This window comes from Solea senegalensis, linkage group LG4, assembly GCF_019176455.1.
Source record: "Solea senegalensis isolate Sse05_10M linkage group LG4, IFAPA_SoseM_1, whole genome shotgun sequence".
Taxonomy (NCBI): Eukaryota; Metazoa; Chordata; class Actinopteri; order Pleuronectiformes; family Soleidae; genus Solea; species Solea senegalensis.
This window is the reverse complement of record NC_058024.1, coordinates 9,791,326-9,814,603: the sequence shown is the minus strand read 5'-3', so window position 1 is coordinate 9,814,603 and position 23,278 is coordinate 9,791,326. Positions and strand designations below refer to the sequence as shown.

At 40.5% G+C, this 23,278-nt stretch overlaps 1 protein-coding gene across 8 annotated transcripts in view; it reads left to right on the top strand.

Moving 5' to 3' along the window:
* Nucleotides 1-11,754: 11,754 nt before the first annotated feature.
* LOC122767874 (band 4.1-like protein 1) overlaps nucleotides 11,755-23,278 on the top strand; it is a 39,698-nt gene continuing 28,174 nt past the window's right edge. For all 8 annotated transcript variants that reach the window (XM_044023412.1, XM_044023416.1, XM_044023411.1 and 5 more), the window contains exons 1-3: nucleotides 11,755-11,857; nucleotides 12,944-13,111; nucleotides 18,119-18,223. In XM_044023412.1, coding sequence (XP_043879347.1) covers nucleotides 11,819-11,857; nucleotides 12,944-13,111; nucleotides 18,119-18,223 — 312 coding nt within the window. In that variant the 5' untranslated portion in view covers nucleotides 11,755-11,818. The remainder of the gene's footprint in view (nucleotides 11,858-12,943; nucleotides 13,112-18,118; nucleotides 18,224-23,278) is intronic.

Sequence of the window (23,278 nt, the reverse complement as noted above, 5' to 3'; positions counted from 1 at the left end):
CTGAATGTTCCAAAGATTAGTCTTTTATCCCTCCGTTTTACTTATTAAGAGCTAAGCTGTCCTCTTAAAACTGAGCATAATTTCAGTTTTTGCATAACAACCACTTAAAAAGCTGAGATTGTTTTGTCTGAAAAACTTGACATTCACCAAAAAGCTCTAGTTCTCTGAACCACAGGCTTGAAATAAAACCGTTTTGACTTTTTCTGAATCAAATTGACCTTATACTGTATGTCGTAGATAAATGCACATCTCAATGAATTGCTTTGATTATTTAATGGGTTCAGATGAATGTTAGAGTAAAGGCCATAGTTTACAATAAAAGCCGTAGTGCTTTTGATTTAATTGTGTTTCTTCAGAGGCTGAGAAATAAAGGGTTCATTTACGCTATAAGATTGTTGCATGAGTTGAGTCATAACCCCTGGATTAGTGAAAACCTCCTCATCTCATCCAATCACCCTCATCGTTTAAGCAGGTGCATCAAACTCTTTCTGAATCTTTATGGTCATTATAGTGACGTCATTATGTCTCCTCTGGCTCTGATGTACTGTACGTGAGAAACACAATACATTGCACTCAGCCTTAAGAGCAGTAAATGCATGCAGTAAATCGAGAGAATGTTTCTTTCCTGTTTTGTTTTATGACTCACTGTCTTGAACGGTCATTCATTCATCTAACAAAGGTCAACAGAATATGCATTTTCTGTGAAAATTGTCACATGTCTCTGCCGTTTGGAATACTGCCACTTTTTGCTGATCTCACACTCGGTGAGATTTTGAAAAGTAATTGCCGCAGGCTCGCTGCTGTGAGTCTCTGCGCAATACTTCCTGTGTAGCTGTGCACCACTGTGCAGTTAGATCCTCGGAGATAAAGCATTTGACTGTAGTTCCCGTAGCCTGTTACAGCTGCCTCACCATTTTGTAGCGGAGAGAAAGATGCTGACACTGTGTGACTGATTTGTGGTGTGTAATCTCCCATTCTGATGCCTCAAGTTTAATTTGTTTGCCATCCATGTAGGAAGTAAGCAGTGTGTCATTACAGTTTGTCAAAGTCAGTTGTCAGATGTGATGAAACCGTGAATCACCAGTGGGACATGCCAAACACCCACTGGTGCACCAGTGTATTTACTTAAAATACTTGGAACAATGTTTGTCTGCTTTTCCTCGAAACAGTAAAAAAAAAGAAAAAAAGAAACTTACAGTAACTCAGGTTTCAGTTTGAGCTAAACTTTTTCTCAAACCATCAGTTCTACTAAATCTACTAAATAGAATATACTTTTTTTTTTTCTTCTTTATTCAGGGACCCACATTATTAACATGACAAACTATTTGACCCAATTATGAAATTTGTGAATCACACATTTCTCACTTTGAAAATAATCATGATTTTAATGTTTGTGTGTGAAAATTATTTGTACTAATTATGAATCACTTCACTCACAATTCATCCATCAAAAATAATCACAGTATGATTTTTGACCATGTCGTGCAACTCTAGTCTGTGGAAACACTGCTCTGATAGTGAAAGACAAAAATAATGTTGACTTTTGTTCAGTGCAAATAAGCAAAAAAAAACCAGCATGATGATAAGCTTTATTAATGGCAGTATTACAGGATCTCTATGAAACGGGCTCTTGCGTCAAGCTATGGAGAGATAGGTCCGGCTGTGATGCCACCTGACATTTTCCTGCTGATTTATCACGTTCTTTATGACTTGTAGGGGTTAGAGGAAATTGGAGAAACCACCTCTGTGGAGAATGCTGTGTGTATAAACGGCAGCCCAGCGTTCAGGCGTATCCTTCCCGTGAAACATAATGGAGGCTTGTGGCTGTGTTATGTTTCCACAGACGACGACAGCTCTCTCTAATGAACTCTGATACAAGGGCATGCGCTTGCATTCGGCACTGGAGCGTGACCATTAGCATAATGTTCTGTACGTGAAGGATGACACAAGGTTTCTTTCCTGTAACGTTCCTGTGGTGTACACAGAATGAAAGCCATATTTTCATGTTTTCCAATCGAAAAATGTGGGCATGGATTGAGGACATTCAAAAAGAATGTGAATAAATCATGCAAAAAGTAAACTCCAAGGCACTCTCCTTTCCACTAATAAAATGCCCTTAATATAATGACATGGCCATGTCCAACCTTTTAAAAGACACATTTCTGTGTGGAGCCTTGACTTATTATTGAAAATACAAAAAAAAACACAAGTTGTGGACAATCGTGACACAAATCTGAATATCTTTGAAAGAAAAGCGTGTTGCGTAATATTTGTATAATTGATTAAACTGCCGTAACATAGTCGCTGTTAACTGCGGTCCCTGCACCGGGTGCCAGCTGCTCGCTGTCGATGAAAACATGGCTATTAGTGAGGACACAAGAAAAAAATTATTTTGCGACTTAACAAAATGGCCCCCAAAAAGTTTACAATATCTTAAAGGAATACTTCACCAATTTGTATTTAGCTTACTAGAATAGATGTAGTATTTTTGAAACATTGTGCTTATCAACCTCACTTTTTCATTCTTTTCTTTGCTATGTACTCCCCAGTGACACTCGGTCCTGTTAGCGTAACTGTTAGCAAAGATGGCAGACACTGTTTACATTCTGGGAATGAGGTCCCGTTCCACTACGACTGGGAATTAGCATTGCAGTTTCAAACCTCGGAAAACAAGTGTCGGGCACGTGGTGGGCACGTAACAAAAAAAGAATGAAGATATTTCTCAGCTCAGGGCAAAGCTGTGAATATACTGTATTCTTAAGATAGTCATAAAAATAGAATGAATCTATTGCACCAGAATGTTGGAAACAAAGCAGGTTTTTATAGCAGTGCTTACAACATGATCACGAGGCAAGACTTACTGTGAGAAGGGATGGATTTCACAACAGACTTAGGCAGCTGTTACTGAAAACCAGAGGGATGCGCATTCCGAACTGCTGGCCTTGTGCTTTTAACAGAGACATCCAGGAAGTTGTAAGGCATGAAAGAACAACTGTGCTGCATGTAATCTGTTATTTCATATGCGTATGTAAATTTCCATAATTGCTATGGAATGTTTCCAAGCCACGATGAAGAACGATGAAGACACTGTTAAGCAAGTTGTCAATTGTCTCATGGTTCATTTAACATTAAGGTTCATATTAAAGAACATGAAAGGGGACAGGCCAAATATTTATGTTTAAATTAACTTTTTCAAAGGACCCACTTTTTAAATTTAACACTAATGTTGTTACATGTGTATAGAAAACAAACAAACAAAAAAACAACTGTTAACGCAACCACACCTAAATTCCAGTTCAGTCAGTGCAAAATCTACAGAAACACACGTAGAAATTCTCCGCCTTGTTTATTGTAACCAGAGTATCAGTTGGCTGTATTTACAGTGTGTCGTCTGTGGTGTTGGAGCTGTTACAGAAGCTTGTGTCATCAGAAAACGCTCTGCTGTCAGACTGACGGGAAGCCAGTTGATTCATTTCGGCATGAAACAAATCATCATAAAGATGTTTACATCACACAAGATTTTACAAATTTTACCCACGAGACCAAACATTTCGTTTGGCAGAATGCAGAAATCAAAGGGAAGTTTAGAGTGAGATTTGTGTGTGTATGTGTGAAACTCTGAGGCAGAAATTGAATCACTTTGGGTCATCACACTTTTGAAATTGTTGAAAGATGTGGATTTATTGACACAGTGAGTTGAACTGTGGCACAGAGGATCCCATCTTCTTCTGCTGGAGAACAAACAGCAGCTTATCTGAGACTCTGGTAAGTTGTAGGCTGCTGAAGTGTTGTGTGAAATAAATACAAGGTATGTGCTGTACAGTTTAAAAAAAAAAAAAGACTCATCACTGCATCTTATCTTCGTCTATAATCAAATAACTGTTAGCTCTCGTAAACACCAAACAGTAGAAAACGCTTGTGAGTACAGTTTTTGTCCAGGTGCAAAAACGACTGAACACAACATTATCTAAACCTCACTAACCTGTTTGTTGTTTGTCATCAGCAGCACTTTAGCAAAAGCCAAAATAAACTGCTGTAATTTAGGTTCTTAGCTACAGGAAGCAATTTTCCTGCTCAGAGATTATAGTGGTGGAGAATCTGGTTTGGGAAGTGTGAAGCACTCATTATCTTCAGCACTGTGGATGCTTCACCTCAAAAACACTTCCACTCACCGGTGTTCGTGACAGCACTTTTTGACAAAGGCGGTGTTAAACTTAATTTATACGCATATAGTGAGTATTCAGTGAGTTTCATGTCAATTAAAGCCCACATAGACCGGAAGCTCCAATTATTGCTGCGTTTGTGTGTGCATCTGCGTCATTACCTCGTTTATGAAACCCTAAAGTTTCAGAACAAATAGTTCAGCCACTGCTGAGAAAATAGTGTTGTATTGTTTTCCTGGGCTCTGTGAAGCGGATCGGCACTTCCTTAATTTGATGTCGTCATCAGAAATCCTCACCACTCCTCTCACCACCGTAGCGCCTCCTGGTGCGGGCACTAGTCCGGGCACATCCGGTTGCGTACATTCAACCGCAGAAGAAGAAGAACTACTCTCGTTGTAGCTGCTGAGATGCAGAGCATCCACCGTGCCAGAGGGGGAGCTGTGTATCTGAGAGCTGGCCTATCTATTACGTCACTTCCAGGTACCTGGCCAATCACAGGACAGTGGGAAAGCTCTCGTTGGCTGGCCAATCACAACACGGTCCACATTCTGGGGGTGTGGTTTTGGTCTGAAACATATTTTGATCGGCTCGTTTGCAGCGATTAGAAGGTTTTTAATCATGAAAACAAGTTAATATATGTAAGTAGACCTCCATAACTAACATATATGTGTGATACAAGCATTCTGTCACCTTTAAAGACTTAGATAGACACAGGAGACGGAAGGAAAACCCTCAAATAGAAACATTTAATTGGGAAATGCCTTCATAGATAGGTGACATATTTATATTTCCACATTTTAGCCCGATTCTGACAGCGAGCTAATGAGCAAGCAAGCTTTGTCTTGTCCTCATGTGTCTCCCTGCCCTCGAGGTCTCACGTTGATACCTGTTGAAACCACCCATGTGCTCCCACACCCATGTCTTTGTTTCAACTGCTGCTCTAAACTACTGTTGCCGTGCTCTCAAACTGCTGTGTTTCCCTTCAGCTCGGCTGCTTATGCTCATTTATCACAGCATCAGCTCAGAGAGGGAGAGGGAGGGAGAGAGAGAGAGAGGGAGAGAGCGAGAGAGAGAGAGAGACCACAGAACAAAGGGGTGCTTTGCATTTGTCCCTGTGGAGTGCAGCGTCTGGCAGCTTCAGGGACAGATCTGCCAGCGGTGAGGTGTCGCTCCTCGTGTATGCACCAGTGGTCTCCTGCACAGCATGAGAAAGGTCAACTTCCATTACATAGACTGTGACAGAAGTCTCTGCAGCAATTTAGGGCAGGAGGCAGAACAGACTGTGGCGAGGGTGTGATGAATCTTGGGTCACTCTCAGGGACTTCCTGAGGCACCACTGTCTGTGTACTTCCTGCAGGCTGGGGGAGCTTTCACCTGGTGATATGTGCTGTACACAGCACCCACGCGGGTCTCTGTGGTCTATGCTGGTGCAGCTCTCATACCAGGGGGTGATGCAACCTGTTGGAAAGCTCTCCATCCCAATTTATGTCCCAATAGAAGTCCTTGAGGTCAAAAGTCCTTAGTTCGCCTGAGGTGCTGCCGTGAATATGTCAGGATGCTGCTGGTCTGGAATATTTCCTCTCTGGCTGTTTCCATACACATGAACAGCAACTTGGTTGTGTCATAAGGGTTGAATAAATTCAGTCTGTGAAGTTCTGCTCGATCTCAGTGGATTTAAAGTGTACAGTGAACTCTGACGGACTGAAAGCGGCACTGGTGCTGTTCATTTTTGCTGAGGTCTTTCCTGCCAACATGGCGGTGTAAATAAACTCTATTGCAACAGTTGATTCCCTCACTGTGAGGACTCATCTACTTATTACACACTAATGGTCATTTTATTTGGAAATAATACTCAAGCAAAAAGAGTGACTGCACTGTAGCTAATGTATTGCTCTCTTGCCAGTGCAGTGCTCATTGTGATTATTCAACTGCCTTGTGTGCTCGGTGCATACTAATGGAGAGAGCCATGAATTGTACAATAGGATAAATTGCCCTAACAGTGATGATGGCTGTGTGCTTTGTGGGCTCACATGCTGAGCAGGTTAGATGGCAGTTTGCAGCAGTAGCTACATCTCTGCTGCTGCTCCCTGTGTTCGACTCCTCCACCACTAACCAGAGGGGAGGCTGCTTGACATTTTCCTTTGAGCAAACGCTGCCACATCAGCTTATTTCCCCTCCTCTTGCCGTTTCTTATCTCTTCCACTCATCATCGATCCCCCTGCCTTTCTGGCCGCCTCGTATTTTGGCCTCTCATCTTCCTCTATGCTTTGGCACGTCTTTCTGTGTCTCTGTGACTCCTCTGAGGAGAGAGGGAGCGATGATCGGGTGTGAAAAAAAAAAGAAAAAAATGCACTCTACTGTATGCTGTTACCATGGCAACTCGGAGCCGAGCCACTACTCCTCCACAGATACGTGTCCTGCCTCTCTCTCTCTCACTCTCCCTGCCACTTGCCGTACTCAGATTAAAGCTCACGTCTGATGAGCGTGAAGAGAGAGAGGCAGTGGGAACGAGGGACGAGGCTGCACTTGTTTGGGAAGAGCAGCGTTTCATAACCCTCCAAGGAAACAACGCACTTTCCTCTGTGATGAATTATTATTACTGATGGCAGATATCAAAGACAGACATTGTCAGTGAATGGCACACTGCATAACAAAGGAAACACACAGCTCCTTCTCCACTTTGAGGTCGGCTGTATCTCCTTCACTGCAGAGATCTCAGGGGCTGGGCCTGACAGAGGCGATTGTGGGTAATGGTCTGTTACAGGATATTAATGCATTTGCAGAGCTCCACTGCCTCACTTTTTGTGTTAATATGTTAAATCAATCTCATTTCATGAGAAGATGTCTCACTATCACATTCACCACAAACTAACTTTACATTTATGTAATTTGAATTAAATTGTCAGTTTTCCCTACGTAGCTATCGACGTGTGGCATGGCCGGTGGTGTGCTCGCAATGTGTTCACGAGAGTGAAAGTGAGAAATGTCATCAGCGGGGGAAACAGAAGCGCTTTGACTGGAGTTGTTTTCAGCTGATTTGTTGCCGTGAACACAGCGCAGCTGAGAGAGAGTCGATGAACACACTGTGTAAATCCATGTGGCCCGGTATGGATGTGAAGTGATTTGGGACGTCAACTCCCGGTGACTTGGACTCAATGAGCGAGTGTGCACCTGTATAGTAGCACACAGGAGAGGCGCTTCTCATTTTTTTAGCTTGACTGATTTGAACCTGGAGGCAAATAATATATAACAGAAAAGTCACTGAAGGTTTGCTCCCTCTGTCACCAGAAACACAACACTCTTTACTTGGCAGCTAATCCTCTCGTCACAAAATCGAGCCAATGGTGGAAAAAGTGATTTAGCAACTTCAGACTAAAAGTAAATCAGATTTATTCATTTTTCCTCAAATCAGCTCTTTTCAGACAGGCTGTCCTCACTGTTTATTGCAAGTGATTACATTTGATTTGTATGGAAGTGTATTGCATTCACCAAAAAACATAAATTTGACTCAATGAGAGGTTTTCCTATAAAAACATTTTTCTGAATTACTCAGACACAGAGAGGCTTCTCTTTGAGCTCAGTTTAATAGAAACATTCTCATCGACATCCGTCTATATTTGGTTTAAACCGGTTTTACTTGGTTTAGGGTTTGAGACACTGTTAGTGACTCACTTAAGTCACTTTCTGAAAGTGATATTCTCAGATTATATCTTCCGTGGTCTAAGCGGAGTGTGTTCTTGCCGTGTGTGATGACCACGATCACCCACATGATGCACATTATGCCGATGCTGTTGGCTGCCTATAGACTTCATATCAAATAGAGATAAGCTTTTATACAGGGTCCCAGGGGAGGTCTACGCTACACAGCCACTATTTATTTTATACACCCTGTTGAGCAGAGCCCACCGAGGATACGTTCAGGCATTATGTGCCCTGTTGTCTTTTCATAAAAGGTCAAAGAAGGATGTGTTCCAGGGTGATGATTACTGTCTGGCCCAGATGATCTTGTCCATGTTAGTTGGAGCATTACCTCTGGAGCATATTAACTGCCATACTCAACCACAAGGATGACAAATAAAAGATATTGATTTAATTATTCAATTTTAGAACAATGACAGTGATAATAATGGCATTATTTCAATGAACAGACCCCTCTCAATGTTTGACGATGTGAAATCATTTACATTTGCTGCATGTGGTATAAAGGAATTTTTGAGGGGGCTTTTGTTGGGAAATGTATTGATGACAACATGGGTGAAACTCTCATGCCGATAATGTGAAACTAAAGTCAGGAAATGGTCGGCTTAGCCGGAATTACCTGCTCCCAGTCAAGAAAAATAATTAAATTAAATTCACTTATGATGTATTACGATCAGAGGAGCATGACAGCCCTTGGGGGATTCAACACATTAATGCCTCCATGAGTTAAATCATATATTACACATTATCCTTATATGGCCATTAGTGGCCAGCTGTTTTAATGTATTCACTTTTAGCTCATTAATGTTTCGAATGCAGGGCTTTTACTCGCATCACAGTGTTTAAGTGAGGTCAGATATTTCGTTATGATATATCCTTACTGTTTCTCTTTGTAGATGTGAAAGCTGCAGTAGACACAGGATGAGCTGCAGGTTTTTAAAATACTTGAGATGGCGGCTCTCTGTCCTGAGCTGCATTCATCATGAACACAGACAGACACACTTGTTTTATACATTATTATTAGTGACACATTCTATTGCTGTTTTTAGGTTTCTTTGCCGTGTAGGCAGTTTTTGAAGCTGAGGTAGCCGTAATTCCATTGAAGGACCGGCATACAGAGTAGGTGTAGTGGAACTCCAGTATCTACAGATGCTGATATTAGTCCGATACAGTCATTTTTAGACCATTTATGAACTATGAATCTGTTAACAACACATTTTGTGCTGAGTCATTTCAAAGACATAATTCTCCAACTGTGTAAGAAATATTTTTCTCCCAGAAGGGAGGAATAAACAGCCTAAACATGACTCGGCGAAAATGCTTTTGCTGATTTTTATTTACATCTTTACAGTCTGTGCACTGTGAAGCATGCGATATACAGGATTACCTACACTGAGGTCAACAACAAGGTCAACAACACAAGATAAGAGATAAGATGAGATAGTCCTTTATTAGTCCCGCAGTGGGGAAATTCACATTGTCACAGCAGCAAAGACAGTAAAGATAAATAAATAGCAAAAGAATAAATAATACACATGCATTTCCACATTTTGTGAATTTACAATAAGGAAAGATATTCACAATGTAACAATAAAAAGTGAAAATAGAATGTGCATAATAGACAGTTACCAGAAGATATACTGTATCGGGCTTGATAGTTTAAACAAGGATTGAACATGTATGTATGTTATACATATACAACTTCTCATGTAAGTGCATGGATAAGTGCAATGTTATTGCACGTACGTAAAGTATATTATATGTATTGCACGTGGGATGAGGTTAGGTGTGGTCTACTGAGAGCAGACCTGCTATAACACTCCTTCAGACATTTAGGATGTTTCAGTCTGTCGCTGAAGGAGCTGCCCCGTGCTGTGATGGTGTCCTGCAGGCGATGCGCTCTCCTCTAAACTGCCGTATGTCAACATAGAGAGTCCTTTAACATTAAGCCATGCTACTAATATAATCAGTCGTTTTGAAAACATATTTGGCTCAGTTGTGCATGCTGCTTGACTGTTTTGCTCTTTTCCTCTTTAATCGATGCAGTTGAATCCATACAGCTGACACGATTACTGCAGCATGGGAGGCACACACATGCTGCCCTCACATTCTGCTCACGTGACGACACACGTCTCTCTCCACAGCCTGTGCTTAGTAAAGTGTGTATGTAGTATTTAGGGATTTTTTTGATTCAACTGTAAATTTTTTTTTTTTTTTTTTTTTTTTGTTATTTACCAGTATCGGACACTGAGCATTGTCACAGCTCCTCCCTCTCCCCTCTGTCTCTAAACTGCACTGTGATTGGTCATAGTCTACCATGACGCTGCAGATTTAATTTTGAGGTTGTATAAGGAAGTGTCATTTCCTCTCAGATCACTTGTTTTTCATAACGCTAAAAATGATTTTATTATTGATCAATAATGCCAAAATAATCATTCCCTCAATGCTTTTATGAAAAATTGCAGATCTAAGCAAATGAAATAATCTTACATTTAGATTAAAAAACAACAAGTCGGTCTTGTTTTCAGTATAAACTGAAAATATGACTTGTCTTTATTTGAGTTATTTTTATTAGATACAATGGGACATATCTGCAGAATTTTTTATCTTTTCATTTGTCAGATGACAACTGTGCACTATGATATGCATTCAAGACAATTACTTAGTCGGTGTCACCGTGGAGAGACAGATTGGACATTACAAGCATACATGCAGCTCCTGCTTGCTGAAGAGTGATAAGACTGTAACGGTTTATTGGGTCGAAAATATTCATGATTATAAGAATGCAATAGCCATGGGTAGCAGAGGTGGAGCTCATGGCATGATTCACAAATTAATTTTTAGTTCCATTTATTTATTTGTCTTTTTCGTGATTGTTGTCCCATTCCCAGAGCGTGTCCAGTTTAAAAAGATAATCCTCCTCTGCCTCAGTGATGGATTTTACAATTAAAATGAAAATGTCCTTGATGGCAAGGTGAATTATGCTTTGTAGAAACCGTTATAATATCAAGGCGCTGCAGCTTCATGAAAGTGTAATGAAGGCGATGCCGGCGCTGGTGCTTTGCTGTCATAGTTTTATTGTGCATGCGCTCGTGTTCGGAATTGTCAGTGTCAGTCTCCAGGTGCCGCTTGTGCTGTCGTCTCAGCACATTTGCTCCATGACTGAGGGAAAGCATTCATTATTTAATCTGAAAGATTTTAAGGTATTTGTTGACAGAATAAGAAATGAAATGTTATATAAACAGTTTCAGTACTGTATTATAACTTTAAATTTTTTTTTTGTTTTTCCTTGTAATAAGCCCTTTTTATCTGTATGTTTCTTGAGAGTAATCGTTTGGTCCATAAAATGTCAGAAAACGTCGTTAAGAAATGTTGATGATGATGTTCACAAATGTCTTGTTTTGGCCACAAACAAAAATTATTCAGTTTGAATGATTTCTTTGTTATATGGAGCAAAGAAACACGAAAATATTCACGTTTAAGAAGCGGAAACAATCAGAAATCTTGTTTTAAGTACTTTGCTTGATTAATAATCGATTCATCGAGTAATTGTTTCAGCTCTACAATGAACCAAAACACTGGTTTAAAGAGAAAGAGACATTTTTATGTTAAATGAAACATTTATACACCTGAACTATAACCAAGTGTTCTTTAGATTTAGAGTCTACTTGACTATTGTTCAGCTGCACCTGCACTGCTGCTGCTGTATACACGTCAGTTACGCACCACGGTTCTCCTGCTTGCTTAGATGTGGCGGAACAGAGTTGCCACACAATCTCACACCTACTGGATTCTGAAGTTGGTATTCTTAAGGGAAGTCTCCACTCACTGTGTTCTCTGTGTCTTCTTTCAGGTTGGTGTTACTTCACTGAAGCAGCAGAGGCAGCCCACCCCCCAGTCAGAGTTGAAGAGTGCAAGACAGGAGTCCTCCCAGTCAGCAGGGGGTAGCAGCAGGCATGCAGGACTCCGCCTCTGACCTCAAGATGGCCAAACAGGTATAGTAAATTACTGCTAAAACTATATTTTGGTTGTGTTATATTTTTGATAGCAACCCCCAGAGGAAGGTCGTGTACCACTGCTGGTACACATGTCACAGTTTAGGAACCATGGCTGTAGAGCATTACTTTTTGGTGTTGTTATTATTCTGCCTCTGCTTGGTCTTCATCAACAGAAATAATGCAGCATTATTCATACGCCGCATCCTTCGTCTACTATCAGACCCGACTCCAACCTGCAGCTTTATTCGTGCAATAGTGCTGTTGCCTCCATCTATCTTGATATAAGATTAATCTATACTGATTAATCTCTGGTTTAAATATAACAGACCTTTGTTTGTATTAGAAGTTATGCATTTACGATTTTAATTACCTCAGTGTTACTCTCTCACTTATACCTACATAGGGCTGTGGGACAGGACCAGAATCTGATATTTCAGATCCAGATAGCTTTAGGCAAACTCCCTCTTTGTACATGTTAAAGCTGCAGTAGGCTGGATGGTTGGGGGGGAAAAAAAGTAGACTTTTGACTTTCATCCACAGTTTATTAAAAAACAAAACCAAAAAAAATCAACTTGTGTTTTGGAATCATAGCTCTCTGCCCTCCGTTTCTCTCATCAGATGAGCACAGACAGACTCTATTGTTTCATATACAACAATTGACTCCAGGCAATCTCTCCATTGTTGCAACTCTCTGCTGATATCAACACGTTTTATTGTGTTTGTTGTCGAACTCTCTTTTAGAATCTTTCCATTTGTTTTCGGTTTCCTCCAGTGTAGGCAGCTTTTACCAGGGCTTTAGCAAACAACTTAGTATCTGCCTCCTGTGACGCTACAGATGTAGTTTTGAGGCTGTGAAGCATAGAGGACATGCAGACGTGTCTATACCCCACTTGATTTGCACTATGTTGACGGGCTTTTATGGAGCTACTGAACAACTTTGCCTTATAAATCCTGCCTACTGTACCTTGTTCATCTAAAATCAATGTCCTTATACTGGCATGTCAAAGCATTTTTACGTATTTTGAATACGGTCTGTTGTCAGGGATGACAGTTGATGAGAGTCTTTCTGTTGTATCCGTCAAGGAACACAACTCCAAGCATCTGGACGAAAGCAGAGAAACAGACGAGAAGCCTTGGGAGGCGTCGCCAAACAAGAACCTCAAATCGCCCCAGAAAGGCTCCAAGCGGCTGAAAACGGCTCCCTTCAAAGTGACCCTGCTAGACTCCGTGGAGTTCGAAGGAGAAATTGAGGTATGCACAACAGATTAACAAACTGTGGTATTAGTCGTAATATGCGATGAGAAGCAACAGTCTTTTCCTCCCCCGTCAGTATTTTTCCTGTGTGGGCAGTTACAGTATGTGTGTGTTGTGCTGATAAAATGGGCAGAGAGAATAAAGAGAAGGTGCCATGTTATGAGCTCAGCAGGCGGGCACAGCCAAAGAAGTCACACGTCTCTGTAAAATGTAACATAACAATTCATATCCAAGGACCTGACCTGATGATATGTTCAGCTGTTTCTTGTTTGTCTCATGCCCAAATCATCTGTGTGGCACTGTTAGTGCTTTCTGAGCATCAACAGAAACATTCCCATAGCAGAATTATAGAAATTGCCAACCATTGAAAGACAAAAGCGGTTTGTTCATATTCTCCAACACCTTTGCTCCATAAACGCTCTCAGCACTGCTCTCAGCTGAAAACATTTAATGTTGTTTTTTTGCGCTTTGTATTTATATCGCCGATTCATCCATCTGTAATTGTTTCATTTCTGAACTCAATTTGAAATCTTGTCATGAATCTTCTCTGTTGTGTTTGTCAGGTAGTGAAGCGGCGCCTCTTGGTTTCAGGTTTCAATGAGGACTGGAAAAACACACTTGAGTAGAAATTAATGTCAGAGTTTAGGATACTACTTTGGATGAAAGTCTTCAAGGGACTAATATTTACTGTACTTGAGAATGAATGACATTTTATTCACCTCATTAAACATGCAGCATAAATGCTGAAAATGAGCAAAATGAGCAAATTTACCTTATCCCTCCTCCCCTACAATGTACCTCTCCTAACCTTTCTCTCTCCTCTCCCCTCATTACTTAAATACTAACATTTCTGTATCTTTAGGCATACGTCAGCTTTATCCTGAAAGAAGAATCTTAAACACCGACATATGAAAACAGTTTCTTTGTCACCTCAGTGGTTTATCTTAAGAGCAGGCACTGTTGCTATTTCTTTCCGTAAATTGTTGAGTGGAATTCTACCAGAGATCCTTATCATAAGGTTGCATTTGGGAAAATGTATTGGACTAAATAGTAAGCAATTTATTCGGGGAATACGTGAGCGCAGCCATTCCCAAACTGAAGAGTGCCAGGGTCCAATTTGAAATCTGAAACCTTGAATCACGACTCTGATCAACACACGAGACTAGGATCAATAATTCCCATCTATTATATTGTTTTCATGTGATCATGGGAGGGGTTGCTAATCAGTCCACTCTCTTTGTCTCTGAACGTTCATATCTTTCAACACATGCATGTGGTTATAACAACTGGCCTGCATGTAATTATTATTATTAAAAATTATTCTATGCATTTTGACTCATCCTAGAGTTAGGAGCAGTTGGCTGCTCAAGGGTACCCCAGCCCTTTCGACCTGGTGGGGACTTGAACCGGCAACCTTCCGGTTACAAGCCAAGTTCCCTTACCACTTGGCCACAGGCTGCCCAATATTTAATAATAATTAATAATATTTGCAAGGTTCAGCTTCAAAGTTTCAACAAAGTGCGTAATTATCCATCAACATGAATTAAGTACAGATACTGGAATTCTAGGCCTGTATGCTGATCGGCTGACATTGGAAACTTACACATACTATGAAGCATTTCTTAAAATCTTAAAAAAAGACAAAAAATGAAAAAGAAATATATATTTACCCCTCAATGGAGTATTATTGCAATTTGGTACGAAGTCATTACAAATGCTCTTCAGAGCCAGAGAATACACATTTTTAGCAGTTGTCATAGGTTAAAGCTACAGACATCTGTACTTTTATGTCAGTTTTTTTTTTTAAATTCTATTAAAGGACATTTCATCAAGTTTACTTTTTGTTATAAGACTGAAACCATTGATTTGACTTTCATATCAGGAATTTTCAAATCATACCAAGCCCTTCACAGGAAGTCAATTTTGTCCAGTAAACGCCCCCAGCGGCACGCGCTGCTAACTGTGTGTGAGGAGATCCATAGTTATTACATGGTTGAAAGGCAAGTGCATCCAAGGAGAAAATAAAAGAGAACATGTTATTATGTGTCAGCCTGTAGGATACTTATACACAAGTGCATGAAACTTTGTGTGTGTGATGTGGTGGAGTTGTTGGTGGGCGATGTTTTGAAGGACAGTGTGTGTGTGCGTGCGTGTGTGTGTGGTAAGAATATTAGGAATGCTATGCTTGTCAACCTCTCTCAGCACTGTGGAAATATTCTGAAATACCTTTGGGCTTTTTTCCACATCTCAACAATAGTTTGCATTATGCTTTAAAAAAAAACAACTTCCGTGTCTTTGTTCCTGAATGTTCTCACCTGCTTTCAAAGTACTGACAGTCATTGCCAAAGACAGATTTACAAAGCAGCCTCTTGTCCTGTCAGCCCTTGTTTTTTTTCCCCCACATATGGTAAGAGCCTCAGCTCTGCATGTCATTGGTTTGCTCCTGCTTAGTGTCTGTTGTTGCAGAACCAATCCTGTGCCTCCAAGAGGTCACAGGTCATACTTTTGCGAATGGCTTTCCGTGGAGGAGTTGCTGTATTCACTGGGTAATTAAGTCTCCTGTCATGGATGTATGGCTTAACGTCTCTGTGGTCCTTGGACAGGAGAAGAGGCACTGTGCCCTTGTCCACTCCTCTCACTCGGCTTCCACCTCTGTTCACTTGGGTGCAGTCTGACTCAATTTGAAGCAAGGCTGAGGAAATGAGAGGAATACAGCTGTCTCTGGTGGAACGGAGTCACCACTGGGGATGGTTACGGTTCACATTTGAACCAGTACCGTGCCGGCTTTTCAGTTTCAAAATTTAGAATGTTTATTTATAACATACACATTTTATTACCCCTCTTGTCCTTCTGCAAGGCTGTCCATAGTCCATAGTAGAGCAGTCACTGCCCAGTGATACTTATTGACTCTTTGGTGAAGTGGCAGCCTCTTCTGTGCCGGGTAGGGTGAGCAAGTATTTTAGTATTGTTTGACATCCCATTCTTTCAGGCTATGAAATATGCCTCAAATTACTGACGATACATGCCGACATGTATTGACGCAAACATCACCTAAAACCCAGTGTGGAATTAAGCCAGCAGGTGTCAGCAGAGGTCAGAGTTTAATAAAGCAGCTGTTGTAGGGTCAACGGTAGCTGAAAGGTTGTGAGTTTGATTCCCGCTTCCGCTAGTCATCATGCAGATGTGTGCAAGACCATGTGGATCCTCATGGCTGTGCTGGCAGCATGTGAATGTGAATGGGTATTAGGGCTATGCAATATGGCCTACTGCAATTTTCGAATCGCAGAAACCTGATTTTAGTATGAATAGAACCGCAGCCTTGTATGAGCATGCGGACATGAGTATCAACTCTCTGTTGACACGAAATCTGGATGTATGGTGGGGCTAGTACTGATGAGTTCATTTAATATTGCTGGCTGTAGCTGATGTCAGGAAGTACATTCTTCTTTTACACTCTTGCTGCTGTGAACCCTTCGAGACAGGAAAATTGCTAATAAACACTTTCCAAGTGTTGCTCCACCATCCTTTCACACATAATAAGGCAGAGGTGAAGCACTTTTTTTTAGGTCCTGTTGCCTTGAGATGTTAGGAATAAGACAGCAGAGGGCTAATACTGCATCTGTTTCCCTGGCAACCATTTGCTTCATCTCTCTGTCTCCTCATGGGGAAAAAAGGACCTTGTGTGAGAGTATACTACTCTCTGAGTGTTTAGGGTTGGGTCTAAACATTCATGTCTTCCTCGTTCAATATGTTAAACAGAAGCAGATGTGCTCATGCATGAATTCATATTTTATGGACTGTAAAAATGCCCAATGACAGTGAAGTGGGAACATTTCAGTTGTGATTTTGTTTTTGCAAATGTGGCTGCAAGAGGTTTTGACGATTTTCAAAATTTTTCCTCCCAAAAAAAGAAGGATTTTAATGACATTTTCTGGGGATGTATGTTGTGGTCCATGGAAGACATAGTTACATTTTGGTGATGATATTGTAAATAGTGGAGGTTTGAAGTTTCTTATTGCTTTGTCTTGTTTTTGATTGAATAAAACATCACTCGTGGGCAATATTCATCAACATCATAAAGCATTTGAGCACCCGATGGGGTTATTGTCAGACTATTGAATGGTCATTATCAACACACATCAGTCCCATATGTATGGCTGATTTGTTGGTGGGTGTCGCGTGACCTCTGACTGGGCTCCGCCCATGGTCTCACTGCTCCATCAATCACTGATAGAAATGGGGGCGATAACAGCCTACTGGGCCTAATAGTAGGCATGTAGGCCCCTACTGGCCCATACATGCGTGTATGGGTGTGTGCTGATAATGACCATTCAGTAGTCTGACAACAACCACATCGGGTAATTTGAGACACTATTTAACCGAAAGAGAACCATCTTACAGTGAAATGTAAAAAAACATATGCTCACTTACTTAGAAATATAGTGATTGTAGTGTTATTACATGGTGCTCTAATTCCTTATCTTGAATGTTTTCTCTTCATTTTGGTTTGTATATATATATGTATATATATATATATATATATATCTATAGATAGATATATATATACTGTATGTATATATATACATACAAAAAAAATTTATTTGTACTACTACTACTACTACTTAAAATTCCACATACACCACAAACCTGTCACTTGAATGTCAAAGAAAACATTGCCTCACCTTTAACAGCAATTCAAAAACCATTTTCACTGTCAAGTGTTTGATGCACACTGGCTGTGACTTAACACTAAATGGCTCAGCTGTTTGATTCTATTTGGAAACCAAACAACAGCAACACATTTTCCAGCTGAATAACAGAGTCTGGGAGTTGGGAATTGGGAGTTTAGATGAGTGACATCACAACCTGTTGCCATTTGGGTCTGACGGTTACACCAACCGTAGACTGTTATGCTCAATGAAAACTTCACAAATAAAGTAGTCTGCTTTTTTCCTGCTTCTGATGTTTTTCCCATGGCTGATTATTTCATGTTTGTCTTCACAGAAACACTCAAAAGGACAGACCCTGATGGACATGGTCTGCGAGCACCTCAACTTGCTGGAGAAGGACTACTTTGGCCTGACCTTTGCTGACATGGACACACAGAAGGTCAGTGAATTGTGTACTTAAATATCCTTGCGGGCAGTTTTATTGCATCAACATGCTCGTCACAGAATGATCTGTATGCCCCTCACTTTGTCGGATGGGTTGGCTCACCGAGGGGAACACGATCCATCATTCAACGATGAGTGAAAAATGGAAATATCTCTGCCAAGTCTGGGTCTGAACAAAAGGCAAAATGAAAAACTTGCACTGTGGGAGAGAAGATGAGAAAAAAACCCTCATCTACTCGCTGCAAGATGCATGTATGAAAATTTGTTCTCCATATTTTTCAGAGGTAGAGCTTTTACTGGAAGCAGAAATAATCTTCCTCCAGTAGTTGAGTTTTTAATCTGCACGGACAGAAGCAGCAGAAGAGCCACAGTTTATCATGCAAATTTGACTAGATTAGAAGAAAAGTTGGGCCCAAAGACTTTGGTGACTTGTCTTTCTGCCGTAACGAATGTCAATGTGGAGGCAGGATCGCCTGTCAGAGTCCTGGGATCACTGTGCAGCTCACACTACATGACCTGCTTGTCATCTGACCAAAGATCTTGCAGATGTGACTGCTGTTGTAGTCAAGATTACACTGAGACCAAATCATGACCAAAACCAGAATGAGCAGCGACCAAGACTTTTAGCGACAAAGGCGGAGTCAAGACCAAGACCAAGGCAGCACATTTTCAGTTTCATGCCATTTCTGGCATTCAAGGCAACTAAAATAATCTTAAATTCGATACTGAAATGAAATTGTTCTAATAAAAACATCACTGAACATGCTTTCTTTCTTACCGGTGTATTTTTAATAATCAAAACATAGTTCCACCTATGTTGTCTGAATAATTTGGAGAAAATAGTTATTTGTGATCTGACAGATGTGCTTTACGTCAAGCTTCAGTTTTAAATTCACAGTGTAATAAATTAAATTAAGTTATGGTGCATTATTATCAAAATTACGCCATCAAAACATTTACTACTGTACTGTAATGCAAGAATAAGATAAGTGAAAGATATCGATAACCATATTTTTTTGGTCTACCATCTGACTTTTGTTTCTGCTTCTGATGAACTTGTACATGCGTTCATATCAATTTCAAATAGTATGTTACCACCCGATGTCTGTTGTCATGTTAGAGGATGCACAGAGCAGGTTTATGAACATTTGACTGACATTGAACCGGTGTGCCTTAGCTGTCAGTTCACATGAGTGCTCTATTGTACATATGGATTTGGGGATTTGATTGATGTGAGACTCCCTGAGGGCAGGTTTGGTTGCACAACTGGCTCCAGAGGAACCGCCTGCCTTTTGAAGTTAGGATAGATGACAAGGCTTAGTCTCTCTTACCATCTGGAGTATACGCTCTGTCACCGTCATCAGTGCACACTCGATCAGCTCACATGTTGTGACATGACGTGTGTAACGTGTCTGACAGCTGCAGCTTTGAGTTGAGCCTCATCTGGGCCTAATATGGACAGGTTACCTGGTGTGTTTGAGCGCTGAACAGCCTTGAACTTCAAATATTTTCCTTCTTTCTAAATTTAAAGGGGCTTTATGTAAAAAAAAAAAAAAAAAGAAGAACGAACGTCTGAATTTGTCCGTTGCTTGACAAGCGTCAAACTTGATTGGTGACTTTTGTCTGACGTTATTTAGAAAAGAAATGCAAGAGATATCAGTAGCAATGCAACAGATATATAGTATCAGTGGTAAAGCTGGTTCCACCCTCTCAAATACAGGGCCATATTGAACAGATAGCACACTAGTTGTATTTATTCATACAATAGCTCATGTGAGATGAAGAAAATACAATGACAATGGTACAGCCACTTGAGAATGTAGATTTTCATTTGCAGGGAGCAAACTCAGCTCCTGCAGCGCCCTAATTAGACATGGGTCATTGAAAGTGCTTGAATTCTTTTGCAGAAAAGTAGTTGATACTTGGATAAATTTGGATAAATTGGTTCAATTTATACCACCGTTGATGTGCCCTCATTTGTTACGACACCACCTACTGTTTTGTGCCCTACATTGCTTGATGTACGTAGACTAAGCCTAACGTTAAGCAAGATAGAGCAAATGACATGATCCCAAGGACAATCACTTGTGCAGACTTGTGTACAGATGCAGCGTGTGCTGCTAATTAAGAAAAGGAGACGCCATGGGCGAAGCAGCTCTTAACAAAGTCCCCTCCCATCATAAGCTGTGTCAGCACATTTGGTTCTTACTTTTAAGGGAATTGGTCCCGAAAGTCCTTGAAAAAATCCTCGAGTTTGATCTGCAAACTCTTTTTTTATGATTTGTTTTGGTGTTTTGGTCTGTTGTGCCACCCACCAGGTAACACAGCTAGTAGCACTAGGGAGTAAGTCAAACATAGCAAGCTGCAGCTATGAGTCAGAAATGCTGAATTTTACCAAACCTAAAGAGAAGAAAAATGATGGTCTGCAGTGGAAATGCATTAACATATTGACAGCTGACGTTATGGAGAAAGTTAAAGATATGTACATCTCCTGGACAGGGAAACAGGCAGCTAATAGGTTGTACTGCATGTGCGTGAAAACTGTGTAATACCAGCTCCATGATTCCTTTGCAATAACCGTAAATGCCAATGACAGCAGTTTTGCATATTTTCCATATTGCCCCTTTTGAGGCTACAGCTTCAGATCAATATGACAGGCTTATCAAAGACGGTCTCCTCAGAGTCTGGGGGTCACTGCTGATTGGTTGACCAAACAAGTCTGATAATTTAAATGTCATTCCAGATGCCCTTTCTCTGTCTCAGAACTTAATCTTTTTGCTCAACAGGAGAACGTTTATTCAGCGTGATAGCTGCATAAACTGACGCTGCAAAAGCAAGAGTGAAGCCTCGATCAGTCCGTGATTGAAACTCTGCAGAGAAACGCAAAGCAGCGGTGAACGCCTCACTAATTGAGTGCCCTTTTGGCCTTGGGTGATTTGAGGAGGGGCGATAAATGCCTGTGGTTCATTAAAGTCTTAAGCAGCGTGATTTAACACTGGAGGTGAACATGTGTTTGTGCATGCGTGAGTGTGTGTATGTGTGTTTGTGAGGGCAAAGCTGAAATTAAGGTTTGCTCAACACGGCCACGGGAGAGCACTGTGCTGATTCAAGCTTTCACACTGATTCACTCTAACTGATGTGAGATCAGCTGGCAAATATACTGTCAGCCTTAATAAGCAGCTGCTGCTGGTTGTTATTCAGGCTGCTGAAGATCACGGTCAGCTGGTGGAGCAGAACTTTGATGCATGCTGCCAACACCTGTTAAAGGGATAGTTGTTGATGACGTGGAGGCCGGGAGCCAATGGTCCCTTCAAACTTTTTTTTTTTTTAAATCATAAGATTTCCATACAAATGTTTCATAATAATTGTATTTCCATTGTCACAGTTATCATTTTTAAATGGCAATGTAACCAAATCCAAGCCAAGCAAATGAACAAATGAAAGAATTCTACCTTTCTTTCACATCTGGAGTCAGATAACATCATAGGAGGTTAATGCATGGAACTCTGGTTTCAAAGAGCTGAGCCAATGGGGACTACACATGACCAGGGCTTATTTTCTGTCCCAGTCGATCCCTGGCCATCAATGATATATTATAAAACTGAAGCTGTACAGAATCTTACCCCTGGGCCAGACTTTGGACATGCCTGGATTTGAGTTTGACTAATGATGAGGATTTCATGATAATCAAGGAAGATTTACGATAGTGTTGTTCATGATGTTTTTGTCAAGTGGAAAATCTAAATAAAAGCATATTTTGATATGGCTTGATATACAGTTCATTAATTAAACCATTAATTGTCCAACAACAGGGGATTTGGATTAATTAAACCAAATGAGAAAAAATCCAATTAGATAATTATTATGTGTAATGATAACCTACAAACATTAAATATGCCTCGATTGGATTTGCTTGAATTAGGTTTGATTTACTACGTTTACTGACCCCACACCATGTAAATGTAATGGGTTAAAGGCTGCATTCTTCTTCCACCTCGCCTGCTCATTCGTGACTTAAAATTCAGCACAGTGTGCAGCACAGTTATGTCACCAAGGACATAAAAAACAAATAACTGCCATACTGAGAAACACAAAGAATGAATCAGCATTTAGTGAACGGTTTGAATATAAGAGATATTTGTTTCGATTTAAAAGCCACAAACTACAACTTTAAATAAAGCAGTTTTAATGATTGTTTAAGCTGTTATAATAAAAAAACAACATCATACTGTATATTCCACACGAGCTGTCCCGATTCCTGAAGATCAGCATAGAAAACAAACATGTTGCTTGACCTCTTGGCAAAAGTTACTGTGCTAACACGTAAATGGCAAGCAGTATTAATGGTGTTATTTCCCCACATATGGTCCAATAAAACCTTAAGACATAATTTGATGAGACATAAATTGAGTTTGGAATGTTGACAAGGAACTTATCACATATTTTAGTTGATTTACGATCAATGTGACAGGGTTTTTTTGTGAGAAAAAAAAAAATCTATTACTACTTTCAGTAATTGCAAGGGATGTTGGCAGCATGATGGTGCGGGGGTTGGCATCAAATGCCTCGCAGCAGAAACATCCTGAGTTGAATCCTGGTTTGTTTGGGTCCTCTTTGTGGAGTTTGCATGTTCTCCTCATTTGTGCAGCGTGGGTTTTCTCCAAGTACTCTGGCCCTCTGCCACAGTCCAAACACATGCAGATTGGAGTTAGGTTAATTGGAGACTCTAAATTGCCGGTAGGTGTGAATGTGTGTGTGAATGGTTGTTTGTCTCTGCCTTTTGGCCAATCGGATGGACTTGAAACCTGTCTAGGTTGTTCCCTGCCAAATGCCTTGGCTCCAGCTTCCTCTGTGACCTCCAAAGTATAAGTGCTAGAGAATGAATGAATTAATGTTGATGAGGAGTTCCGGATTAGATGAAAAATAATGTGACAGGATGTCTTATAAGAAATAAATCTTTTGAGTAATTGCAGAGGTTGTAGTTTTGGAGCAAATCAAATGAGGATTTATCTCAGATAAGAGAACACTTCTCTCTGAATCGTTAGAGAGA